Source organism: Strix aluco, chromosome 3, assembly GCF_031877795.1.
Source record: "Strix aluco isolate bStrAlu1 chromosome 3, bStrAlu1.hap1, whole genome shotgun sequence".
Lineage (NCBI taxonomy): Eukaryota > Metazoa > Chordata > Aves > Strigiformes > Strigidae > Strix > Strix aluco.
The window spans coordinates 3058046-3081512 of record NC_133933.1 but is presented as its reverse complement, the minus strand read 5'-3'; the positions used below and the strand labels follow the sequence as shown (position 1 = coordinate 3081512).

Genomic DNA, 23467 nt, shown 5'->3' with positions numbered 1-23467 from the left:
AGTGGCTTGGACACAGATTTGCTGTACTGTGACTGGCTATCACTCCAGACATGCTAGTATATATCATATCTATATCATACTAGTATATCTAATTTGAATTATTGAATACATTTATTAGCTGTCCTAAAAACATAACTTAAAGGGAAGCTGAGAATGAAAAACGTGTTCCTGAGGTACAGACAAGTGAGGGAAAAGTTTTTTACTTTTCAGCTAGACTTTTTGTGTTTCCAGGTATGGATTATGGAGGTGTGCTAGGCTGCCGTATTTGCTTGTACCTTTTTCCTTTTTTGGGGGAGACATTTTTGTTCGCATTCAAAAGGTCCCAGCATCAATCGTTTTTCTCACAACTGAGATTTTCTGTATTTAGCAAACACTAGGGTTCTGTTATTCTGTAGTAGTAATATTAGCTATTTTCATGTCAAAGCTTTCTGCTACCACGCGTAACTCATTTACTGAGATTTAGAATCTAATTTTGTATTCCAGTCTAGAGCATGTCTTGGTTGAATTGAGACAAGTTGTTAGTCCCAGTAATGGGAGCACTTTTTGGTTTAAATCAGGCTTGAACTCAATCCTCAAGGGATCATAAAATAAAAAATCCTGGTTTTAAGTGTATCATCTCAGATTCCTGAACAGACCAAATCTGCCAGGAATTTGTTAGGAGAAGCTGGTATAGCTCTCCCTGTAAGCATTTCATTTTCCCTGGAAAAAGGGAAATTTTCTGATGCAAAGCAGATTCTAATCTCTGTTTGAACTGATTTAAGAAATTTCTTACTGCCGATTCCTGAGTTGAATTTACACAATTTCATTGAGTCATCACATCCACTAAGGTTTCACTTTGCCTAGAAATGACCAATTAGGCTGTCACCTAAAAATTTCCAATGTAAGGCTTTCACACAGTGTTATTAACTTCTGGTAACGATTAGCAGTCAATACTACTGTTAGCCTTTGCTCTGCATACACCTCCCAGATCTTTGTTCTTAATGACAGCAGACAAGTCTTGAAGTCTAATCCTCTTACCAGGTGCTTGCCAAAGCCATTTTACACTTGATCATCTAGTAGAGAAGAAAACCATTCATGGGAAAGTAGGAGGTTTTCTCTAGTTTGGGTGTTCAGGAAGTTGGATGAAAACAAACAGCAAAGCAACAGTTTGTTTGTAGTCAAAAGGGTGTCGGCCTGTATATGATCCTATAGATTCTCTCCTTAAATGACATGGGCTCAAAATTATTTTTGTCCCTTACAACATTTTTAAAGTGAGAGAGTGAGGACTGTGGAAGTGTGATTGGTTGCTGGAAGGGCTATGTACTCTTTACAGCAGAAGCTACCTTGAACAAGTAGCCTTGCAGAGAGCAGTGGTGTCAGAGAAATATGCTGTATACGAGGACAGTGATGCTACATCATGTGAAAGTAAATCAAGCATATGGACAAGTATATAGTCTTGACCTGTGTAGAATGAATATGAGTATGCAGAGACAGAATGTTTGTCTCAACTTTTCTTAAACATGAGAAGCCTAATGAAAAATGTCTTTCTACTAAGTTTGGATTTCTAAAACAGCGAAATTACTTGCAGTCAGTTAGAGGTCAGCCCACTTAAGGACATAAATACTGAAAACAAATATGTAAATATAAGGTATGGAAACACACCATTTGTTTCTGTTGAAATTAGCAATATTTTTGGTGCTCAGAGAGGGAGGCTCTTGTGTCTATTTTTCATTCTAAACAAAATTAACTCCATATATTTGGGTTTTTTCATACTTTAGAATTGGTTAATTTTTTTTTTTTAGTGTATGGGATAGCTTTTAGAGATCTTGTGTACAGGGTAATTGAAGACTGTATGCCCTGTTCTTTTCATACTCTGTGCAGCAAGTATAACGACTAGAATGGACACTTCAGAGGGAAAACTAAAATATAGAAAATGGAGGCTCTTAAAATCCTGTAGACAAAGAAGCTACAATGTAAAGTGCACTCCTGAACTGTCTCAGAACAAACAGTGAATCTGAAGGGAGGTACACAACCATTTAGCAGTTCTTGATACACAATGAAAGGAAAGAGGAGAAAAATCAGTTGTTTAGGTGTCTGTAGCTGTAGTCCCTGATTCTTTGGAATCTTGGTATCTCTGCTTCTCCTTTTCAAGTAAATACTTTCTTGGAAGATATCCCTAATTAAGTGGCCTCCACCAAGATTGTGTCAGACTTCAGCTAAGTACATTTTATCTGAAGTAATGGATTTTAATGCCGTATTAGATTCCCATGAGGAATTCTCTTATTTCCTTATAAACTTGGTCTTGGGGAATTCTCTGTCTCTGTTCTGTTTGACATCTGCAAGAACAGAAGTCACATTTCCAGACTCATTCTCTCAATTGCAACACTTCTAGTAAGCTTTGCAGGACTCATGCAGCAGACCTCCATGAGTTTTTGGTTTTTGTATTCTAAGAACTGTAGTTCCCTCAACAAGAAATCTCTTTTATTCAAGAAAACTAATGAATTTTCTCACACTATTTCTGCAGTTTTCATGAGCAGAGTGCTGAACACCTTTTCTTGCTACTTGAAAACATACCACCTACTGGCTTCAAAGCTGTTTTAAAAATAACTGTTAGAGTATCACGAGTTCAGGCATGACTTAGAGTTCAGCAGAAGAAAAAAGAAAATAAATGCTTAGCTATAATATGAGCATATTGAATAATTCAAAATGTTTGTATCACACCTAATCCATCCAAAATTGTGTGCTTCCAGCATCCTCTGGTATGGTTTTAAAAAACTTACTCCTACACAGCTATTTTAAAAATATTCAGGAAACTTCATTTAAAACTTTGTTAAACTTGTATCTGATTTGTGAATATAAGAACTGGGTGTTTGGCATGGAGGGATGTGAAGAAGATGCAGGTGTGCTGTAACTACCTGCAAGTAGCCATGGCAATGTTGTGGGTTAACAGTCCTTTTTTATATCTTTAGTGCCCTTGTGCCTCCAGCCATATGCAAGATACACACAATATGTGTTACAACCCTAATAAATACAATTCCTGCTTTATACTGCCCAACAAGTGGATGTTGTGAACATTAAAAACAAAAGGTGTTTTTCCAAACCCCCTTCAGTTTAGTACTTCTAGAAAACCAATTTCTTGTTGCAGCGAATAGCTAACAAATTGATGGGGTGGTACAATTCCTTCCCCCTCTTCAGTTAGCTTAATCCTGTAAAGAGTATTAGACACTTATTTTATATGATGGGGTTTTGTTATATATAAAATAATATAGTAGTTGAAGTTAAAGAACTTTAATATTCTGGTGGGAATGAATAATTCCACAGTTTAGCCCCTTAAATCATTAAATCTACATTTCATCTACATTCAGATATTTGGATATATGTCTCATCTTCATGCAAGAATTGCATTCAAAAGTACCTAGATTGGTTTGGTTCTGTAGTTTTCAGGCTGGTGTGCAGCCAGTGTGCCAGACTATCCCCTTTGTGGTATTCCTGTTGTAAAAATCGGTGATCTGAAGGGGGGGGGGATTGAAGAATGATCTGTTAATCCAGCCATTGAGAGCTACTGCTGAGATGTTATCAGAAGTGTGTATTTGCTTACTTGTACATACATTTTAATGAAGGTAAAATGGTGAACCGGAAAAAGATATTTTGCAACGGAGTAAATCTTGAGCTTCTGTCTTGCTCTAAATCTTTGTTTTTTTCAGTTAGTTGACTGTAATATCTGTTAATGGTCAGTTGTTTTCTGCTCTGTAAATGTGTTTTGACTGCTTCAGTTAATTTTCTTTTTTTCTTTTTAAACAGGATATTTCTGCTCAAGAAAGCAATATATTAGGGGCGTTCTGTGATATGAATGTAAGTTGTCCATTATTAAATAGGTGCACATTCCCTAGAAACTTAAAATAGCCTCTTTATGGATTTGTGTTAATCTAATGTAGCTTTTGAATTTCCTGTGTATCTGAATGGATCTAGTATTGATGTTCAAATGATTTTTTTTTTTTAATATTTCTAGGATGTAGAAGTACCATTGCACTTGCTTCGTTACGTTTGTCTGTTTTGTGGAAAAAATGGCCTTTCCCTCATGAAGGATTGTTTTGAATATGGAACCCCTGAGACACTGCCATTTCTTATAGCACATGCGTTTATCACAGTGGTATCTAATGTAAGTATCATCTTTAAATTGTTTAATGTTAAACATAAGAAGTAAAATAACTGAAGTCTGGAAGAATTCTGTAGGACCAGGGAGGGAGAAAAACACTGTAAGATTTTCCTTGTTAGGAATGTGAGGTTTGCTGATCCACTGAACATTTCATCATCCAAACCCTATACATCTTCTGTAAGCACACAAGTGGTTTTGCAGGTTTATACCTAGGTATGAATATTGTAACAGCCCCAGAAAATACTTATAAGAATGTTGTCAGAGGTCATTTCTGTCTCTGAAATTGTGTCATGGAAATATTTTAAGCTTCTTGATCACAGCGATCATGACATAATAGAGTTCTCTATTCTTAGAGAGGCCAGGAGAGGGGGAAGCAGAACTGACATCCTGGACTTCAAAAGGGCTGACTTTGTCTTGGTTAGGCACCTGCTTGAAAGGATCCCTTGGGAGACGATCCTGAAGGGTATAGGGGTCCAGGAAGGCTGGGCACTCTTTAAGAAGTCTTAATGGCTCAGGAGCAGGCGGTCCCCAGGTGCTGTAAGAGAAGCCGGTGACAGAGAAGACCACCCTGGCTGAACAGGGAGCTTTGGCTGCAACTCAAGGAGAAAAGGAGAGTTTACGGCCTTTGGAAGAAGGGGCTAGCGACTCACAGTGATTACAAAGAGGCTGTGAGGCTATGCAGGGCAGAAATCAGGAGGGCTAAAGCCCAGCTGGAAATTAATCTGACTTCAGCAATCAAGGACAACAAGAAATGTTTCTATAAGTATGTCAGTAGCAAAAGAAAGACCAGGGAGAGTCTCCATCCCCTGCTAGATGCAGGAGGAAACATGGTAACAAGTGATGAGGAGAAGGTTGAGGTGCTTAATGCCTTCTTTGCCTCAGTCTTTAATGGCAAGACTAGTTGTACTGAGGGAATCCAGCCTCCTCAGCCAGAGGACAGAGACTGGGAGAACGACCCCCCTGCATTCCAGGAGATCGTCAGTGACCTACTGCATCACATAGACACACACAAGTCTATGGGACCTGATGGGATACACCCGAGGGTGCTGAAGGAGCTGGCTGGGGTGCTCGCCAAGCCACTTTCCATCACTTCCCAGCAGTCCTGGCTGACTGGGGAGGTCCCGACAGATTGGAAACTGTCCAATGTGACGCCCATCTCTAAGAAGGGTTGGAAGGATGATCCAGGAAATTACAGGCCTGTCAGCTTGACGTTGGTGCCCGTGAAGCTGATGGAGCAGCTCATCCTGAGTACCATCATACAGCACGTGCGGGACAACCAGATGATCAGGCCCAGTCAGCATGGGTTTATGAAAGGCAGGTCCTGCTTGACAAACCTGATCTCCTTCTCTGACAGGGCGACCTGCTTATTGGCTGAGGGAAAGCCTGTGGATGTTGTCTACCTTGACTTTAGTAAGGCCTTTGACACCGTTTCCCACAGCATTCTCCTGGCAAAACTGGCTGCTCGAGGCTTGGATGGGCACACGCTTTGCTGGGTAAAAAACTGGCTGGATGGCCGGGCCCCAAGAGTTGTGGTGAATGGAGTTAAATCCGGTTGGTGGCCCGTCTCGAGTGGTGTCCCCCAGGGCTCAGTTTTGGGGCCACTCCTGTTTAACATCTTTATTGATGACCTAGACGAGGGGATCAAGTGCACCCTCAGTAAGTTTGCAGGTGACACCAAGTTGGGTGGGAGTGTTGATCTGCTCGAGGGTAGGGAGGCTCTGCAGAGAGACCTGGACAGGCTGGAGCGATGGGCTGAGGCCAACTGGAGGGGTTTCAGTAAGGCCAAATGCTGGGTTCTGCACTTTGGTCACAACAACCCCCAGCAGTGCTACAGGCTTGGGGAGGAGTGGCTGGAGAGCTGCCAGTCAGAGAGGGACCTGGGGGTGTTGATTGACAGCCGGCTGAACAGGAGCCAGCAGTGTGTCCAGGTGGCCAAGAAGGCCAATGGCATCCTGGCTTGTATCAGCAATAGCGTGGCCAGCAGGGACAGGGAAGGGATCTTATCCCTGTACTCGGCACTGGTGAGGCTGCACCTTGATGACTGGGTTCAGTTTTGGGCCCCTCACTCCAAAAAGGCCATTGAATGACTTGAGTGTGTCCAGAGAAGGGCAACGGAGCTGGTGCAGGGTCTGGAGCACAGGTCTGATGGGGAGTGGCTGAGGGAACTGGGGGGGTTTAGTCTGGAGAAGAGGAGGCTGAGGGGAGACCTCATCGCCCTCTACAACTACCTGAAAGGAGGATGCAGAGGGGGGGTCATGATGAGTCTCTTGAACCAAGTAACAAGCTATAGAACAAGAGGGAATGGCCTCAAGCTGCACCAGGGCAGGGTTAGACTGGGTCTTAGGAAGCATTTCTTTCCAGAAGGGGTTGTTGGGCGTTGGAATGGGCTGCCCAGGGAGGTGGTGGAGTCCCCAACCCTGGAGGTGTTTAAGAGTCGGGTCGACACAGCACTGAGGGATCTGGTGTAGTTGGGAACTGTTAATGTTGAGTTGATGGTTGGACTAGATGATCTTCAAGGTCCTTTCAACCTAGACAATTCTGTGATTCTTCAGGCTATATTAACTTTTTACCTATTTCCTATGAAGTACAAGGGAAAAGCCTATGGATTTCGTTTTCTTCTCAATTTCCTGTGATTTTATATCAGTATACACATGCAGCATAGAGGTAACTATCTTTTATTTTCGCTTAGTATCAGAGTACATATCCTCATCATTTCCTTTTTGAAAGAGTGATTTTTGACTATCAGAATTCCAAATTGATTTTAGTGGAGATTTGAAGGAGATTGATGATAGAAATAAAAAACAGTCTCTGAGGAAGGACATATGAAGACTTAGCGTAATGTGATAATGTGAAGTCGTGACCTGTCTTGTGGATGTTACATATGGACAAAAAGGAAAACAATAGTTTGTTAAACCTTATATGAAGTGAGTTTAATATAGTTTTGACATTGATTGCAATTTTAAATGTTTAAAATCAGATCCTTCTTTCCATGCATTTTCCCTCCTTCCTTGTTGCTGTTACTGACCAGCCAGGATGATGTTCTAAATAAGGATTGGAACATGTTTGCAAAGAGGGAACCAGCAACTGAAATAAATCTAGTGTTGGTGGTCTGTATCACTCATTCCCAATCTTTTCAGTGTAATGGTTCTTAACTTGTACGTCAGAGAACAAATGAGTAAGGCCATGATAGGCTCTGTTCTTGGAAGCTTGCCCAGGAGGACTGTGCAGGACCTCTGTATGTTAAATTGTGGAGATACGTTATCGTCTGGCTCTTTCTATATGATCTGATGAGCTTTCAGGTGATCATCTGATGAATTCTTCATCTCTAGCTGTTGTCAGTGCAGCCTGCAGTCTTCATCAAACCATCTGCTGGAAATGGCTGGTCTTGTAGGTTATTCTGGTTTAGAAGTAAATTTCTGTGATGGAACCAAACATTTATTTGTTTTGTCTGATTTTTGTTTTATTTTTTTGTGAGAGTGGGCAAAACTCTTCTGAACAGTGAGCGGCAGCTCCCTATTGCACCAGTGTGTTTTTTCAACAAGCATTCTGCCCACAAATCCCATTTCCTAGATATCCCATTCCAGTGCATGTTTATGAACTGCATCTGCCTTTCTTCTCTGTCCCTTTTTGAGGTCTTTATTTTTCTCTACGTAAATTATTTCCTTTATTCTTAGTGATGTCCCCTAACCCAAAATACCTCTCAGCAAAGTTTCTCCTTTCAGATAATGATTTAGCAACTTTGCATTTATCTTTTGTTCTAGTAGGTAATACATGTAGCTGTCTCTTGCAGCTATTGTAGATGAATGCTATGGTTAAACATGCCAGATAAAATGAAATTCAACCCAAACAATAACCAGTACAAATACTGTTTCTTCACCCTCTTCCAGCGTTATATCTTTAACCGTTGAACTAGAATCTCTCTTTTGAATGCTGTCTGGCTCTGCTGGCAAGGGTGTGTGAGTTTGAGGAAAACTGTTTTAAAAAAAAAAAAAAATCTTTAGATTTTACCTGTCAGTTCACTACAGAAAGTATAAGAAAATGTTTTATGTGTAATGTGCTTTATTCATCCACTTGCTGCATTTTTGCTGTCACTCAGTGTACTTGTCAGCAGTGCTTCTGACTTTCAAATGCAGTATGTTTGTTAGTTCTGAATTAGGCAGCTAATTTTTTTGACTTGCTGATATCAAAAACCAATTATTTTTCTCTACCTCTATAATGGTGCATAAGCTTCTGATTTGGATGTAGTGTTTCTCTTTCCCTGTTTCTTTTTATATCATCTCACTATATAAATCATATAACTTAGGTAAATATAACTTTTATAAGTTTTTTTACTATTTATTTTTTTACTATTTTTTTTTTTACTATTTACTAAGTTTTTTATTTTACTAAGGTAAATATAAACTTTTAATAAAAGTTTCTGAGTGTCTGTGAAATGATAAACCACACTCCAAAAAACAAGAAGAAGCATTCACAAAACTATTTTGTGTGAACAAAATATTGGTGATCTCAGTAAGAACTCTGCTAATCTGACTTGGTTTTACCCCCATGCATTTGTGTTTATGGGATTTATAGATAGTGTGAGATTTATGAATGACCCTATCAATAACAGCTCAGTGAACAGCTCTGCAATGTCAACTGTTAAGTGGTTTACGACGTGTAAAGCCAGAACCCTAGTGTATAGTAACTCTTAAATACATTTTCACAGTTGTACTAACTCTTGAGAATGGCAATTAAGTAGCTGTTATTGTAAAGACTTCTAGAAATACCCATGCTGGAATTTATTTTGAAGTCTGTTGGATGAATGCGTTGTTTAGCTGCTATCTTAAATGTTTCAAAAATATTTTCGGAAAGATTGTAGTGTGGATGAACCAATCATTTTCTCATTAAAAAGTTAGGCTTAGGAGGAGGTTTCAGGAAGTAGAATAGGTGAAGTTGGAAATAGTGAAGTGAAATCCAAGAAATAATTTCCTAACAACCAGTAACATTCAGCTTTTGGTAAAGGCTGCCTAGTGGTGTGGAAAGCTCTGTTTCTTCCACGAAGGAAGGTAAATATCTCATTAAGTGCACTCCACCGATGCACATAAGAGAAGACCAGTACCACAAATTAGTAAAGTCTGTGGGAAACTGAGCTACTTGTTTGTGATTACTCCTGTCTCCTTTATATAGAGGACATGAACATTATTGAAAAAGATGTTTCCTTGAATTTTTTTATTCAGCAAATCTCGTTTGAGTGAATATCTTTGTCAGACAAGCTTATGTTTGTAGTAATAAACCAGCAAATGTAGTATAATGCAATTTACTTCGCACAGGGAGTTGGCTAGTTGGCACTCTTGGTTTTTCTCCAGCTCACGTCTCTGCAAGATGCTTTCTTAGCAACCTGTATTGTGGTAGGACTGACTGTTCCTCCTCTTAGGGTGTTTCTTTTCTACCTTTTCTAGTTAGATACTTGATTTTTCCGTTCTTCCCACATTTCATATTCTGTGGTATTTGCTCAGTCTAACTACCTGATGTTGTGTTGGTGTCCTTAAAAAACTATCAGATGCAGAGAAATCAGTGACCTACTGCTTGTACTGTGGAGGGTTTAAATCTCCCTGAAAAAGCCTGTTGTGAATTCATTCTGTACTGTCATGCGAGTTTTGTGGACGTTGTGAAGGAATAAGCGCCCTCTCAGTGGAGATGAATTAATTGAAATCATGCTGATGGTTTCCAAAAGGTTGGTTTAATCTTACTGTATGAAACTTCAAAACTTAAGTCTGAGGTAAAAACTGTTGAGAGGCACACTGCCTTTTGGAAATTAATTGCCCATGATAAAGAACAAATAATAAAAAAAACCCCAAAACCTCTGAAGCTTGAGAACAGAACAGATGCAGTAAATACCTTGTCTGAAAAGCAGGTAGAAGTAAAAAAAAGTATGATGAAAGTTGTGGATTTTTAATGTATTTTTATATATGTTAATGTCATTTTATATATGTTATTCTATGACATTTTATTTAAATAATTTAGTATATTTACCTTCGAGTTCATGATGAAAATTACATTTTCATTTATAACATGAGAAATTACCCATTCAATTCTGAGGGTGAAGGTTGTATGCAATGCAAGTATACAGATGAGTGAAATGGCATTAAAAGACTGAATTAATACAGAGTGAAAATTACTATGAAAAATGAAAACTATAAAAACAAACTTAAAAAACATTTCCTACTTCTGTTTCACAAAGAAATATATTTGATTTTGTGTTTCATACTGCATATGAAAAAGAGCACATTGTGTTAAAAAACAAACTGTGTAAATACAATAGTATCTTTGTCATCCTTGCAATTCCTTGTCAAAATGTTACTTAATTCCTGTTTCTAGAACAACCATCTAGTTATACTTTCTATCTTTGGGATGGTAGAATTTTTTGTCTTCTTGACTGCCAGTTGGATCAGAAGCTTATTCCAAATGTGGTCTTTTTTGCAATGTGAAGATTTGGCTTGTTTATCTTGCAAAGTAGGTTCGTATTGTTACTGTGTAGTGTTAGTTGCATTGTAAAAAGTAAGTCTGAAAATTTTTTTTTCAGAATGGACTCCAAAAGTTATTTGGTTAATTCCAGAAATGTTTAAAATAAGTGCTGGTGATACATTTTTACTACAGCCTAATATTTTTCTTTCTCGGCAAGAAGGAGAATTTAGATTTTTCTGCATACAGAATTTTCCAAAATCCTGGTGAGAATTTAGTCCTTAGCCAGAATTTATTGCATCAGTTGCAAAGATTAAACATTCTTTTAAGAATAAACATGGAGATGTAAATTGACATGACAGCTTTGAGTGACTGATGGTGTTAGCTATTCACAGGATTTGTGTGTGCACATGATCAAAATTATGTGGGTAGTAGTAACAGCTACTAATGTTTCATCTATGCTAGATCCCTTACCTGGCACGTAGTTGTCTTTCTGTAACAGGTTTAACAGGCTCAGCATTCCTTTTTGAAATGCAGATGGAACTTCTAACTTTGCCTGTGTAAGTAGTTTGGTTGATCCTCTTTTCCTCACAGTGGTGCTAAATAGCTGTTTCAGGGTTTTTTTTCTTGGCATACATTTTCTTCCTGCATACAGTTTTGCAAAGGTGGTAAAGGCAGTATGGTAAATACGGGAATGCAAATATGGTAGTAAAAAAACTGTGCTTAATTACTGGTTATAAAACATAATTTTATTTTATAGGATATCTAAGCCCTAAGAAACTAAACATCAACACAAGTCAAATAATTTTACTCGATTTAGGAGAGATTTGCAAGGAACAGAAAGAGTGGTATAATTTTCTTGTAGACTTTAAAAGAAACCCCACAGGGTTGGGTAGCAGTTTTTCCTACTGAAGAAACTACAGAAAATAGAAAAATGAGACATCTGGGCAGTATGATACTATTTATACAAAGTTTGTATTTTCCAATTGACTAGAAGAAAAGATGCAACTCCTGTTTATAAGTCATAGAAGCATTCCTCAGTTAACAGTTTCGAAAATTAGAAAAATAAGAAGTTGAAAGAATTGAAGTTGAATGAAAACCAACAACAAAGCCTTTTTTTAAAGTGGGGTTGCACGTGCAAATGTACCAGCAATATTTCATTTTTTACCATTCTCGTTAAATGTCATTAATGAAATTTTTATCTATTTATGTTTTTGCATTATAGATCAGAATATGGCTACACATCCCTGCTGTCATGCAGCACATTATACCCTTTAGGACTTATGTTATCAGGTAAATTTTTAATTTAAGAATTTTTCTTGTGGGACTTTTTGACAGCACCTATTTATGATGTCAGCTGATACCCTTTTAATTGTTCAAGTTGTTGCTCTGACTGTATCATTTCAACAAGGAGAGTGAAGGTAATGTTTAGAGTTAGTTTGGGCAGCTCCTTAGATCTATCTGATTTCAGTATCAATCAGATTAATCTTGTTAATAGAATTTTTAGTGTGACAACCGGCCCCATTCTGACATGTTGTGTCAGGTTCAATTGTAATACAGTTTCACTTACTACAGGATCTTCATAGAACTTTACATAAAATTTGCAGTGAGACGATGTAAGTAGAAGAGCAATATGTAGTCATTGAGGTTTCACATACTGAGTTTCACTGAGTTTTAACACTGCTTCACATTCTGATGTTCTGTATTTCCAGCTGGCAGGAACTGAAGTGTGATCAAAAGTCTACTCGCACTTTTATGTATCTAAATATATCCAGTCCCAAAGATTTTCTTTATATCAAGCTGCCTATCATGAAAAACACTTTAAAATTAAAGTACTTATATTTAATTATACAAGCAATTTATTTTTCTTGGGTTTCTGCGGACAATAGAAAAAATCCAATGAGCTTCTGATGCAATTATCTTGTGTATGAGTATCTGCCTGGAGGTGGAAGGGGGTGTGGTCACTAATTCTCCTTCCAGTGGCCCAACATCAAACTTTGCTGGTGCAGACAACCTAAAAGGCCACTGCTCTTGCTTGGACCCACAGGTCCTCCAAAGGCTCTGGTTTTCCAATGATTGTAATATTGGACAAACGCTTATACTGGTCATAGCTTATTTCCCTGATAGCAAAAAAAGTGCCTTTACAGATTATATTGTCTTAACTGTACCAGTATAAAATCATTCTCAACAAAAATTATTACATTGGCAACAAAAAGATGCACAGAATAGTGAGGCTCAGAATTATGTTTCCTATTTAAAAATGTTCTGGTTTTAATTGTAAAGAATTTTGACTGTAAAAATTTAAGTACTGACTTGGCTATCGTGCTAGAACATGGTCTCTACCAAAACGATAGCAGAAAGAAGAGTATTCTGGTATTTTATTAAAACATACCACTCTTGAGTTACAGTCCAGTCATGTGCACCCCTTTAATGCTGCTGTGTTATCTTTGAAATATTATAAAGGTTATTATTAATTGTGAAGCAGTCTAGGAAGGACAGGCAGAGGATATTCCAGTTCTTGCCTCCGTACATACTCCATTAATGGTTGTTTGTGTACCTGGGAATTTGGTTCATGAGCTGTACCTATCTTCTTGGAATGTGTGGAAACTGAAAAGAGCACTGAAGGATCAACAACTAGAGATAGGCTGATAAGAAGGTACTTGAGTGAGACAGAATAACACAGCCTGCAGTCTTTGCTGTTTATCCTCACTTGCTTGTCATCCTGTAATTCTTAAAGCATTTTCTGTTTTATAACTGTAGGTGTAATTAGGGTCACTGAAATGAATAGAAGCTTTTTTCCCTATGTTCTCCTCATCTCTTCATCTCTGTTTTACCTGTAGAATATTTTCATCTGATTTAAAATGTGATTTGTCAGCAGCTTCTTGCCATAAATAATGCCCTTGATGTCTGTTCTTAGCATTTACAATATATTCATGTCAATCAGAACGGTAATATTAATACAGGAAAACACTAGGAGTTTAGAGAAGGAAGGGGATGTTCTCCCATTTCCCCTTTTTCACAACTGAATCCTGATGTGAGATCTGGGATTTCTCAACATTATGAAATCCAAAGCTTTTTTTGTGAAGATGTGCTTATGGAGTGGGACATGAAGCTTGGAGACCATATAGCAAAAATAATCTCTAGTGCTATACCTTTATATGGGACAGAAGTTAACACAGATGCCTTTGGTAAAGAATGACTTTCTTGATCTATGCAGCTCACCCCATGTGGTTGTCAAGCTTACAGATCTTATCTTAGCAGCTTGGGTCTCTAGGTCTCCATCTGCTTTTTACTTCAGTAAAAAAAAAAAAAAGCAAACATAATCCTGGGCACAGCAGCACAGCACCTTTGAAACAAATCCTGCAATAGCTTCTGTTGCTATGCAAACTAAGAAGGAGGGCTTGGAGAGGGTTTTAGTCTAGAATGAGCTCTTGGGGCTCTAATTGACTGTTAGTCCAAATTGCTGCTCATGTTGCTTCCTTGCAAGAACTGCATTTTGGAGTGCTGATCAGCATAAGCAGAGAGATCACCTGACTGGCATCTTAACCTCATCTGACAAAAGATGCTGTTAACCTTTACGTTCCTTTCTGTGGTTATTCCTACTAGGAGTGGATGGAACGAATAGCAAAGTGTGTATTTGTGTAGAGGAGACCACTGCTGGAATTTGCAAAGATCATGTTCACAATCTTGTCATTATTGCTGCTACTAGAAAAAGACTAATAAATGTTATTTTCTGCCTGGGGAATGGAGCACTAGCATTCATATCTTGCCTCTCAAGGGCCTATGTTTTTTAAGCAGTTTAGGAAAGAAATAAAGGACATGAATTTAAAATTACAGCTTTCAGTAAGGAAGCAAAGTGGTTTTGACCTCGTCAGAAGGAAGCTTTTATTGATCCCAATACCTTAGAATTCTGCATTTCAAATTACAGAATTCTCATGAAAAAAAGAAGAGACTTATTGGCAAACTGACTCAAGAAAATAAGTCATAACTTATTGCAATTATAAGTGAGGGCAAGTTGTTCATCGTGTCTCTTTATAAAAAACATTGGTTCCATCTGACTTCCACCTCAAGATCAGAGATGAGAGATGCTCTACATGGTTCCAGGTATTGAATGCCTCAAGAGAGCAGTAGCTACAAACAGCGGTGTTTTGTGGACAGTGTGTTTTCAGTGGCAAGGTTGTTGATTGAAAGTGTCATGGATAGTCCTGTCCTATAGAAAGAAGACAACTAGCAATGAAGTCCAGTTTCATGATAAGTACCAAGATAAACTTGTATGTCTGATATTGTAAGTGCCTCTATAAATCACCAAAAAGTGCTGGATAGTATGAAGGAAAAGACCTAGAATTTTTCTTTCTTTGACATCACAGTTGGTATCTGGTAAAATGAGCACTACGTGTAGCATTAGCACTGACCAATATCATATTTAGTTCTAACCCTTTCTCCTCCCCTCCGTTTTTCCTCTCTCCTGCTTCAAGACAGATCTGGAGAGGTTTTTTTATGAAGGATTCATGTCTCTGCCCCAGTTAGGGAGAAACAGAACATTTTGTGCTCACGCTCATTGAGAGGAAATTACAGGTGGCAGTTGCTCCTGTGTTAGCCCTGTAGTCTCGGCACAGGGCACAAGCATAACGCTGGTTTATGCGGAGTAAGTGGAAGCTCTGAACAGAATTGTTGATCCCCACTGCTTCTTGTAGAATCCAGTGAGAGACAATGCAGCTGAAAGAATTCAAATTATTCTTTTGCTTAAAAATGGTTTTCTTAAGAATTTGGGTCTTATGGGAGTGCCCAAGACCACTCCTTGTTACTAAATGTCATTAAAAACTCTTGTAATAAGCCTTGACATTTTCAATTGCAAAAAAAATTTAACTCCTCCAAAAATCTGAAAATGTATGCTGTAGGTAAAAAGAATAGACAAGTCGGAAGACAATAGCCAGGCACTTAAGTGAATTCTTCATATCACTGAGGAGCGCTGACTCATTCTGCTAGGTATCCCTTTTACAGCTGTGGTCCAGAAGAGTCATATTAAGGGAAAAAGATTCTTTCCCAGCTGAGTAGCTGAAGTCCTGAAGCATAAGATGTGATTCTAAGTGTTACGTTAACATGGAACTGCATGTTTAAAACTCAACTCTCTCTATCCCCAAATACAGCAAGTCTAAATAGTTTCAGTAGACTAAACCAGGTTTTTAAAAAATTAATGTATATGTATGTGTGCTGCTAATTGTAGATCGTATATATTCACTGATTATTTTAAGTATGCCAGGCTGGCAGAACAGGTTCTATACATACATAGACTATCTTTTATGGATATGTATAAAAAGAGGTATGTTTCGTTCCAAAAGTCTCTCATTTAGTCAAAAATGTTGGATTTACTAGATTACACAGATCCTGAAGTATTGTTCATATATTCCTTTAAGACTTACTGCTCTTCAGAATCAAAAAGATAAAAATTTAGGAATTTAAAAAAAAAGTACAGAATGAAAGCTCTTATTAAGCCATTATATGAATGGGTCACATACATTTGTATACTACATACAGTTCTGATTGTTCCATCTCACAGAGATGATAACAGAACTACCTAGGTGATAGGAAGGGTGACAAAGAAGGTAGGAGATGAAAAATTACGTTGCTAGGAAGAAAGACATAGTCTACAATTTTTTTTGACAGGGAGATGGCTGTTGTATGAGTGGTATGAAGACAAATAGGGAACGAAATGGAGAACATGCAATACAATCGTCAGGTTGCAGACTTCAGAAATGAAAGGAGATTGTTTTTCACGCGAATGTAATTGTGAAACTAACTGACATAGGTTAATGAGAAAGCCAAAAGTATAAATAGCAAGAGATAAATTAATTCACAGTAGTAGATAGGTTCATCCATTTTTTTATATATATGGGATAAATCTTTCATCCGCTTTTAGAGTGGCTATTTTGGGCTAAATAGACCTTTTGCCTTGCTCCTGTATCACTGTTCTTCTGTAAGGCAATGCAGGAAATGTACAGTTAGTCAGGGTCAGGAAAGATATGTGTTAATTGCCAGTGCTAGCTGAAGATTTCATTTTTGTTAATAGTGGACCCAGTTTACTGATACAGAAGGGTTTAGGCCACTGTATCTTTCCGTGATAAAAATGAGGCTTGGCCTACTCTGCAAGTCTCTATAGTTTTAATCCTGGTAGTAAAGATATGATCATATCTGGTTTATGACCAGTGTAGGAGTGCCAATAATTTTTCTAGTGTAGATGCAGTTATACTTGTAAAGACAAGTATGCTGTCTTCTACATTTACAGTGTGCCTGGTTAGAATAACCCAGGTGAGAAAAGTGCTCTTTTTTTCTGTAGCTTTCTTCAGGGCCTTGGCAAAACAGATTATACTATTGGAGTACTTCTATAGCTGTGAAAATGCACCTACACTGTAGTTTCAGTTGTTATAAAGTGGGATTTTTTTAAAACACTGTCTCAACGATATTACAATACAGAAAACATGGCACAAGTCTGATTCAGACTTGGACTAAATACAATAAACGTGCTGAAAGGACATTAAAAATGAAGTTGTAGTGTGAATTTTAGGAATGAAAGTAGGCTTATACTGATACTGTTGCATTAAAATAAAAAACATTTTGTTGTATAAACTAGATTAGGATAGTTGTCTCACCAAACTTCCTAGTGTGAGGAATATTTCAGGTGAAAGTCCTGTTACAGAAATCTAGTGGAGCCACAAATGCACCCTTGTTTCTGTATATGTAGATGTGTCCATTCCCACCTGTCTGTGCATACAAGCACTCTTTACCTGTCCTACGTAGAATGAGAAAATTAATATATTTTAACATCTTCAAGATTTTTAGAAGTCCTTCACAAAACACTCGAGTATGACTTGACGTGCACTATGAACGTTGAAAAGCTTTGGGAACCAGAGCTGATTATAGTTTGCATATAAAACTGGAGAGATGAAAACTGCTCTGAGGTTGCTGATAGTCATACTGAGATTATTATGTTTTGTAGCATGGACCAGTGTGGTTTTTTTTTTCATCAGAGTGTAACTTCACTCACCTGTCTGTAGGTTAAAGATAGGTCACTGGGTCTGGTTTGCTGCTGAACTTTCACAAATGAGTATTCTCTTCTCATTGCTACTTTTGTTTAGAAGTGATAGCACAGAAGCATTGCTTTCTTGCCATGAGCTGATTTCCAGTGCTTCACAGCAGAAGACAAATTTCACAATTACTAGGATCCGACTGCCTTGGCCCTGAATGGTCCTTCTTTTCTCCTACAGTTCTATCACAGATCTACCGTCTCTATGCTTATGTGCCCTGAAGTCTATTTTCTGTGTTTGACAACGTTAAGTATCATTTAAGTGTGTTTATAAGGCCCCTACAGAAGAGATGTGTAAAAGGGCCTCAATCTAAATAAGAATCAGGGCCTGTATTTTTCATATTTTTAAAAAATTTACTGATGTTTATATGATGTAAAGGCAAAGGAATGGTGCATAAATGTAGTTAAGTGTAGTTTAGTATCTCTTGTGTTTTTTGAAAGATTCATGCATCTATTTGGCTGGTCTCCAAGGATAGAGCCAGGCTTAGGCTGTCAAATGGATTTTTAACGCATTTCTGTGTAATTAAATCTAGTTTGGATGTAGTTGAAACTTAAAAATGCTGAAGTATAGCAGAAAAAATTAATTACGCTAACCTTGTATATGTGTACCTTTCACTCTGCAGTCTTTAATTGCTTCAAAATAAGCTCAGGACAGCTTGTTTCTAAACGTTTTTCTCTTATGCATTCAGTTTAGAAGAAATTCTCAACTGTGTCAGTGTTTTATAAGTGAACTTTACAGACATTTCAGTATAGATTTTCTTGGTACATCTCGCTCTTGTAGTTGCTTAGATAAGACTAAGGTTGCACTAGCTTCTGTAAGTTAGTTTTCATAAATTATTATATCTTCTGCCTCCCATTTGAAGAGAATATCTGTATTGCCACTCATTGTGCATGATAAGATGACCCCTTATCTAAGATGTCTGCAGTAGGAAGAACTTAGCTGTTTAAAATTCTTTAGCATTTTTGCTTTCTCTGTCAGATTCCTATGCTCCTTGGTGCTACTTCTCATGTAACCTTAAAGATCATAATTACTGTCAATGGAAGAAACAACTTGGGCATGTGTTCCTGTACTAACCTGTTGCAAAAGCAGTACTGTAGCACAGGGAGTACTGATGTACAGATGGCATATGGTTATGGCAGAAAAACCGTGCATGTTCCGCATTTAATTGTATCAGAACGTGATTGCACAATTACACTTTTTTTCTGTTCTGTGTCTGAGGCTACAAACAGGTCTATATTAATCTTCAGAGTATTCTCACTGTCAGAGCATGCCATTTGTGGGCCACTGACACTGTTTCCAGAAATTCAGTTTTTAAGTATATTAATATGTTAAGCGGATAGTGACACTTCAGTTTTAAATAAAGGAAATAAAAATGATGCAGTGATCTGGAGAGGGCACCTTCCCATGAAACAGATAGGAGGTTTAGGCTTCCAACGTATATTTCCGAAGAACTCCATGGGTTTCCTGTCATTTTGTGGATTGAAAGAAATCTGAAGAGGTTTAAAATAAGAAATTTATTTACTTTTTAAAATATTCTGCATAATTCTGTTTTTCCTCATTGTTTTTTTTATTGTTGCCAACTTCTGATAGTGGTGTTTTAAGGCTTAGTACTGTTACAGCTATTGGAAATATGTATTTGCTATAATCAAGATGGTGGTCCAGGAATGTTCTAGTTTGAATCATACCTTTTTTTTTTTCTTCCATTTGTAATTTATTCTAGGTATTTATGTAAACTGTCAGACCAGGAGTTGCGACAGAGTGCAGCCCGGAACATGGCAGATTTAATGTGGAGCACAGTTAAAGAACCATTGGATACAGCCTTGTGTTTTGATAAAGAAAGTCTTGATCTTGCGTTTAAATACTTTATGTCTCCAACTCTAACAATGAGATTGGCTGGGCTGAGTCAAATAACAGTAAGAACTTTTTAAAAATATAAATAATATTTAGAAAAAATGTTTCTTTTTGTGTTTTATGAGTCATGGACTTATTTTGGGGGCTTTTTAAATGTGTGAAAACAGCAGAATCCTCTTATATGCAGTCTTAGGAAACGATAGTCATGATTGTGAATATAGGGTTCACTGAGAGATAAGTCCAAGTGACAGCTATGTTCTGTAGCATATGGAACCATAACACATTTCCTGAACAATTTACCATGCTAAATGAAACTCTCATAACCATGTTTTGTGACAGCTATGTTGAAATTAAGTCCCTTGACGTGGCTGTATTTGTTGTTTACAAAGGCTTTCAATCTGTTTTCATTTTTACAGTGTCTTGACTACTGTAATTAGCTGCTTCTTTGTATTGTACATCTCTTTTTCCTGTTTGTTTAGTATAGTCTGTTTCTTGAGAGAGAGCATTTCTGCATTAATTAGCAGAAGACTGAAGAGGTAAATATGTATAGTATCAAATAGAAATAGATTAAAACCAAAAAAACCCACCCTCCTCTTTCCCATGGAAATGCTTCCCATTGCACCAGTCAAGATCTCTTGTGCGTCCTTTGTCTGTCATTGCTTCCTAGATGTGTATTACAGCCATAGAGAGACAGTTGTACAAAAGGTCAAAAGTGAACTTTTTTTAATTCATCTGAGCCTTTTCAATTTTGTGTTTCTTCTGAAACTCCTGTATTTAAGATTTATAGCTTGTATTGTCATGTTTGCGTTAATGCACAAAGTGATGAGTAGGAACAAACTATACTAGAACAAACAAACATGCTTTCCTTAAGTTTTGTAGTATTTTCTGAACACATTTGGCCTTCTCTGTTCTAATTGATTACATAGTTTCATTCAGTGACTCTCTTCATCACTGACAGTAAATACATCTTTACTTAAATTTGATTTTGCTTCTCACTGTATTTATATATAGAAGTACTTAACAATTGTTTTAATAAATGGCAATTTAAAGTAACCTGAAAGTATTTCCAGTCAGATTACTGGTGGTTTCTAACCAAATTTAATATTTAATTTACATAGGTATGTGACCTACTAAGTTAAAAAAAAATGTGTGAGCTACATCCACTCAATGTTAATCAAATTCTGTTATTCTAAGGGTAACTGCATGTATTGGACTTGAATGCATTGTCCATTCAGCTTTGCGTTTATATGAATGAAAACGTGATGCACTTCATTCAGCAGAGATGCTAAAACAAGATAGAAAGAAAGTTAAATTCTGGAAGAAGTAGTGACATTACTGTAAATATAATTTATATGCATAAGTAATTTATATGACTTCATGTGAATGCTACATATAATATATGCGATGAGTGCCTGAATTCTAATCTTCTGTCAGAATAAATTAGTGTAAAGTGAATGTTCAGGGTTCTTTTTGTGTAATAAGAAAACTTCAGAGAGTTGATGAAGTCTTACGTGAAAATACAGCTTCTTTTTTTTTGATTTTTCATTACCGTGTGCTATATTATTTATACAGTTACAGATACCTTATAATATCTGGCAGATACATTTTAAAATATGGCCATTAACTGGGCACGAAAGTAACTTATTTTTTTTTTATTCTGCACAGTTTTGGAAAATGTCATTTTCAGTAGCATTGATTTTAAAATAAATGTCCAACGTTTGCATAGTTCCAGTTGCATTAGATTTTTATGCCTTTAAGTACTTCCCTTCGGTTTTGTACAGTTGCCCTTGTTCAGCTACTAATGTGTGTCTTTTTGTGTATCCCTACCAAAAGAAAGTTTGAAAGTAAGAATGCATCGGTTTGTTTATTTTTTTCAGGATGTAGTTCATTTAAGGGAATGTGAAATTGTGTTATTTTAAGGAGTTCTATGTTTTGACTTGCTATGACTATAAAAGTGAGATTGTTAATAATGGACATGTATTTTTAGACTAAAGCAAATCAGGTTCAGCTTGTGAAAAAAATGGAATATTGTTTGTTAATAAGTTACTAAGGTTTTTTTTATATGGATAGTCTCTAAAACTTCTCTGGAACACTAAGAAAACATATTCTTCTTTCTCATTCAAATCATAGGAAATTATCTCTTCTTCGGTTCTCTTTTTAAAGATCATATGACGGTATCTTTGGAAGAAGCATCTTTTGATTTTTCTTGTTCGACTTTTGAGTTTGAGAAGCATTTTGTTTTATTTAGTTTTGTATGCCTTGCCTGGAACAATTTTAATTGCCAGGTTGGTGCAACTTTGAATGTGAAATCTGAACCAAATTTTACAGGAATTTTGACTGCCTTTTTACTGAAGTTTCTGTCCTCTTTGCAAACAAAGATGTGTTTACAAAGATGTAGTGTAGTTCAGCTTTGTTAGAATTTTCACACAACCTTCTCTATTACAGATGTACCTTCATGACTACTTTTTTGAAGTTTCTTTTTTCTATTCATGTCTTTGATAGCTAGAATTTGTCAAAGTAATTTTATTGAAACGTTCATCCCAAGCAACACAATTTCAGCTTCCTCTTTTGTATTCAAGACTTTACAACTACGATAACTGCAACTGCAAAATTTTGTTCTTTCCTGGGCTTTCATCTGACAAAAGTTGAGCGCTTAGCCTTGAAGCAATTGATCATTTCATTTGCAAATAGACATGAAGATTCAAATAAAACTTTTATCCAAATTATGTGCAAAATATTTTAAAGTGCGGCCTTTTCAATATATGTTTATTTCAAAGAAAAGTTTCTTCTGAAAGTTCATATGGAAGGTTGACTCAGATGCAGATTCTAATTTCAACTCACAAGATCAAGACTAAAATAGATTGGGTCAAATGATTTCTGTGGCTTGCCTGATTATTCCTTCTGCAAGATAAATGTACTTTTGCTCTCATGGAGACCGAAATCTTTGACCAAAAATATCAGTGAATCTAAACAGATGAATGTCTTCTAACATGGAGGTGTTGATTTGTGTCTGCCAAGAGATTTTTTTTTTTTTTTTTTTTTTTCCTTCCTGTCTGACAGCTAATGTGACCAGTCCTAAAATTAAACCTTTCAGTTTCGTGGAACCTCTTGAGACTCACAGAATACATGCTGTATGGCATACAGGGATTATATTTGCTTACCACCAAATATAGACTTGCCTCCCTTGAAGAGTAGCATATACATAATGTGTCATATCATCTGACTAAAGTTCTTATTTACAAAACAAGGTTGAAGACAGACAGATGAAAGTTAATTTTAGTAAAGTGAAAGCTTGAGTGGTTGAATATGAAGTTGGAAATAGCTACGGAAAAGAGCAGCAAAATGTAAATGAAGATATACCTGAAGGTTTATTTTTGTTGTTACCTTGGTTCTCTTTGATTTCATCTCCCAGTTATTTGTTGAGGTGGTTCAGCTCCAAAATACCCTCTTCTCTCTCAACTATTCCCTCAGAAAGTTTTCCTGTCCTTCCAGTTACAGATGAACTTCAGTATGTGAAAATGAATACTCATAACTGATCTGACCATCCTTCCATTTTCAGTTTTTCGACCCCTTTTTATTTGGTTCTGTGCATTAGTACAAATGCAAATGCAGCATGGTTAGGTTTTTCCTGAACAAATTCAGTGCAAAACTTAAAACAGTGCATCTTTAATCTTCTTGCATTGATTTCCTGTGTAGAAAGTTTGATTACCCTTGATGCCTGGGTCTTGAGACAGGACTAGCTAGGGAGATGCCTTTTTGTTCTCAGCTTCCTCTGCTGGAAACTTTATGCCTTTGTCGTACTTCATAACTAACACATTTGTGTTACATTAATTGAGTGTCTGGGCACAGGCGTCTTTAGTTTCTGACAATGTTTCATACATGGTAAAAAACTGTAAAAGTATTTTATTCCTGCTGGCACTTCATGATAATGAAGCATGAAGTAAAAAAAAATGTTAGT

The 23467-nt window shown here is 37.0% G+C and overlaps 1 protein-coding gene across 15 annotated transcripts in view; it reads left to right on the top strand.

The window, feature by feature from the left end:
- The window catches only part of USP34 (ubiquitin specific peptidase 34), a 146051-nt gene that overhangs the window by 24144 nt on the left and 98440 nt on the right, over positions 1 to 23467 (top strand). For 13 of the 15 annotated variants that reach the window (XM_074817140.1, XM_074817139.1, XM_074817138.1 and 10 more), the window contains exons 4-7: positions 3781 to 3831; positions 3989 to 4138; positions 11802 to 11869; positions 19379 to 19571. In XM_074817140.1, coding sequence (XP_074673241.1) covers positions 3781 to 3831; positions 3989 to 4138; positions 11802 to 11869; positions 19379 to 19571 — 462 coding nt within the window. Of the gene's footprint in view, positions 1 to 3780; positions 3832 to 3988; positions 4139 to 11801; positions 11870 to 19378; positions 19572 to 23467 lie in introns of those variants that run through there. The other 2 variants (XM_074817149.1, XM_074817148.1) reach the window with 2 other exon arrangements.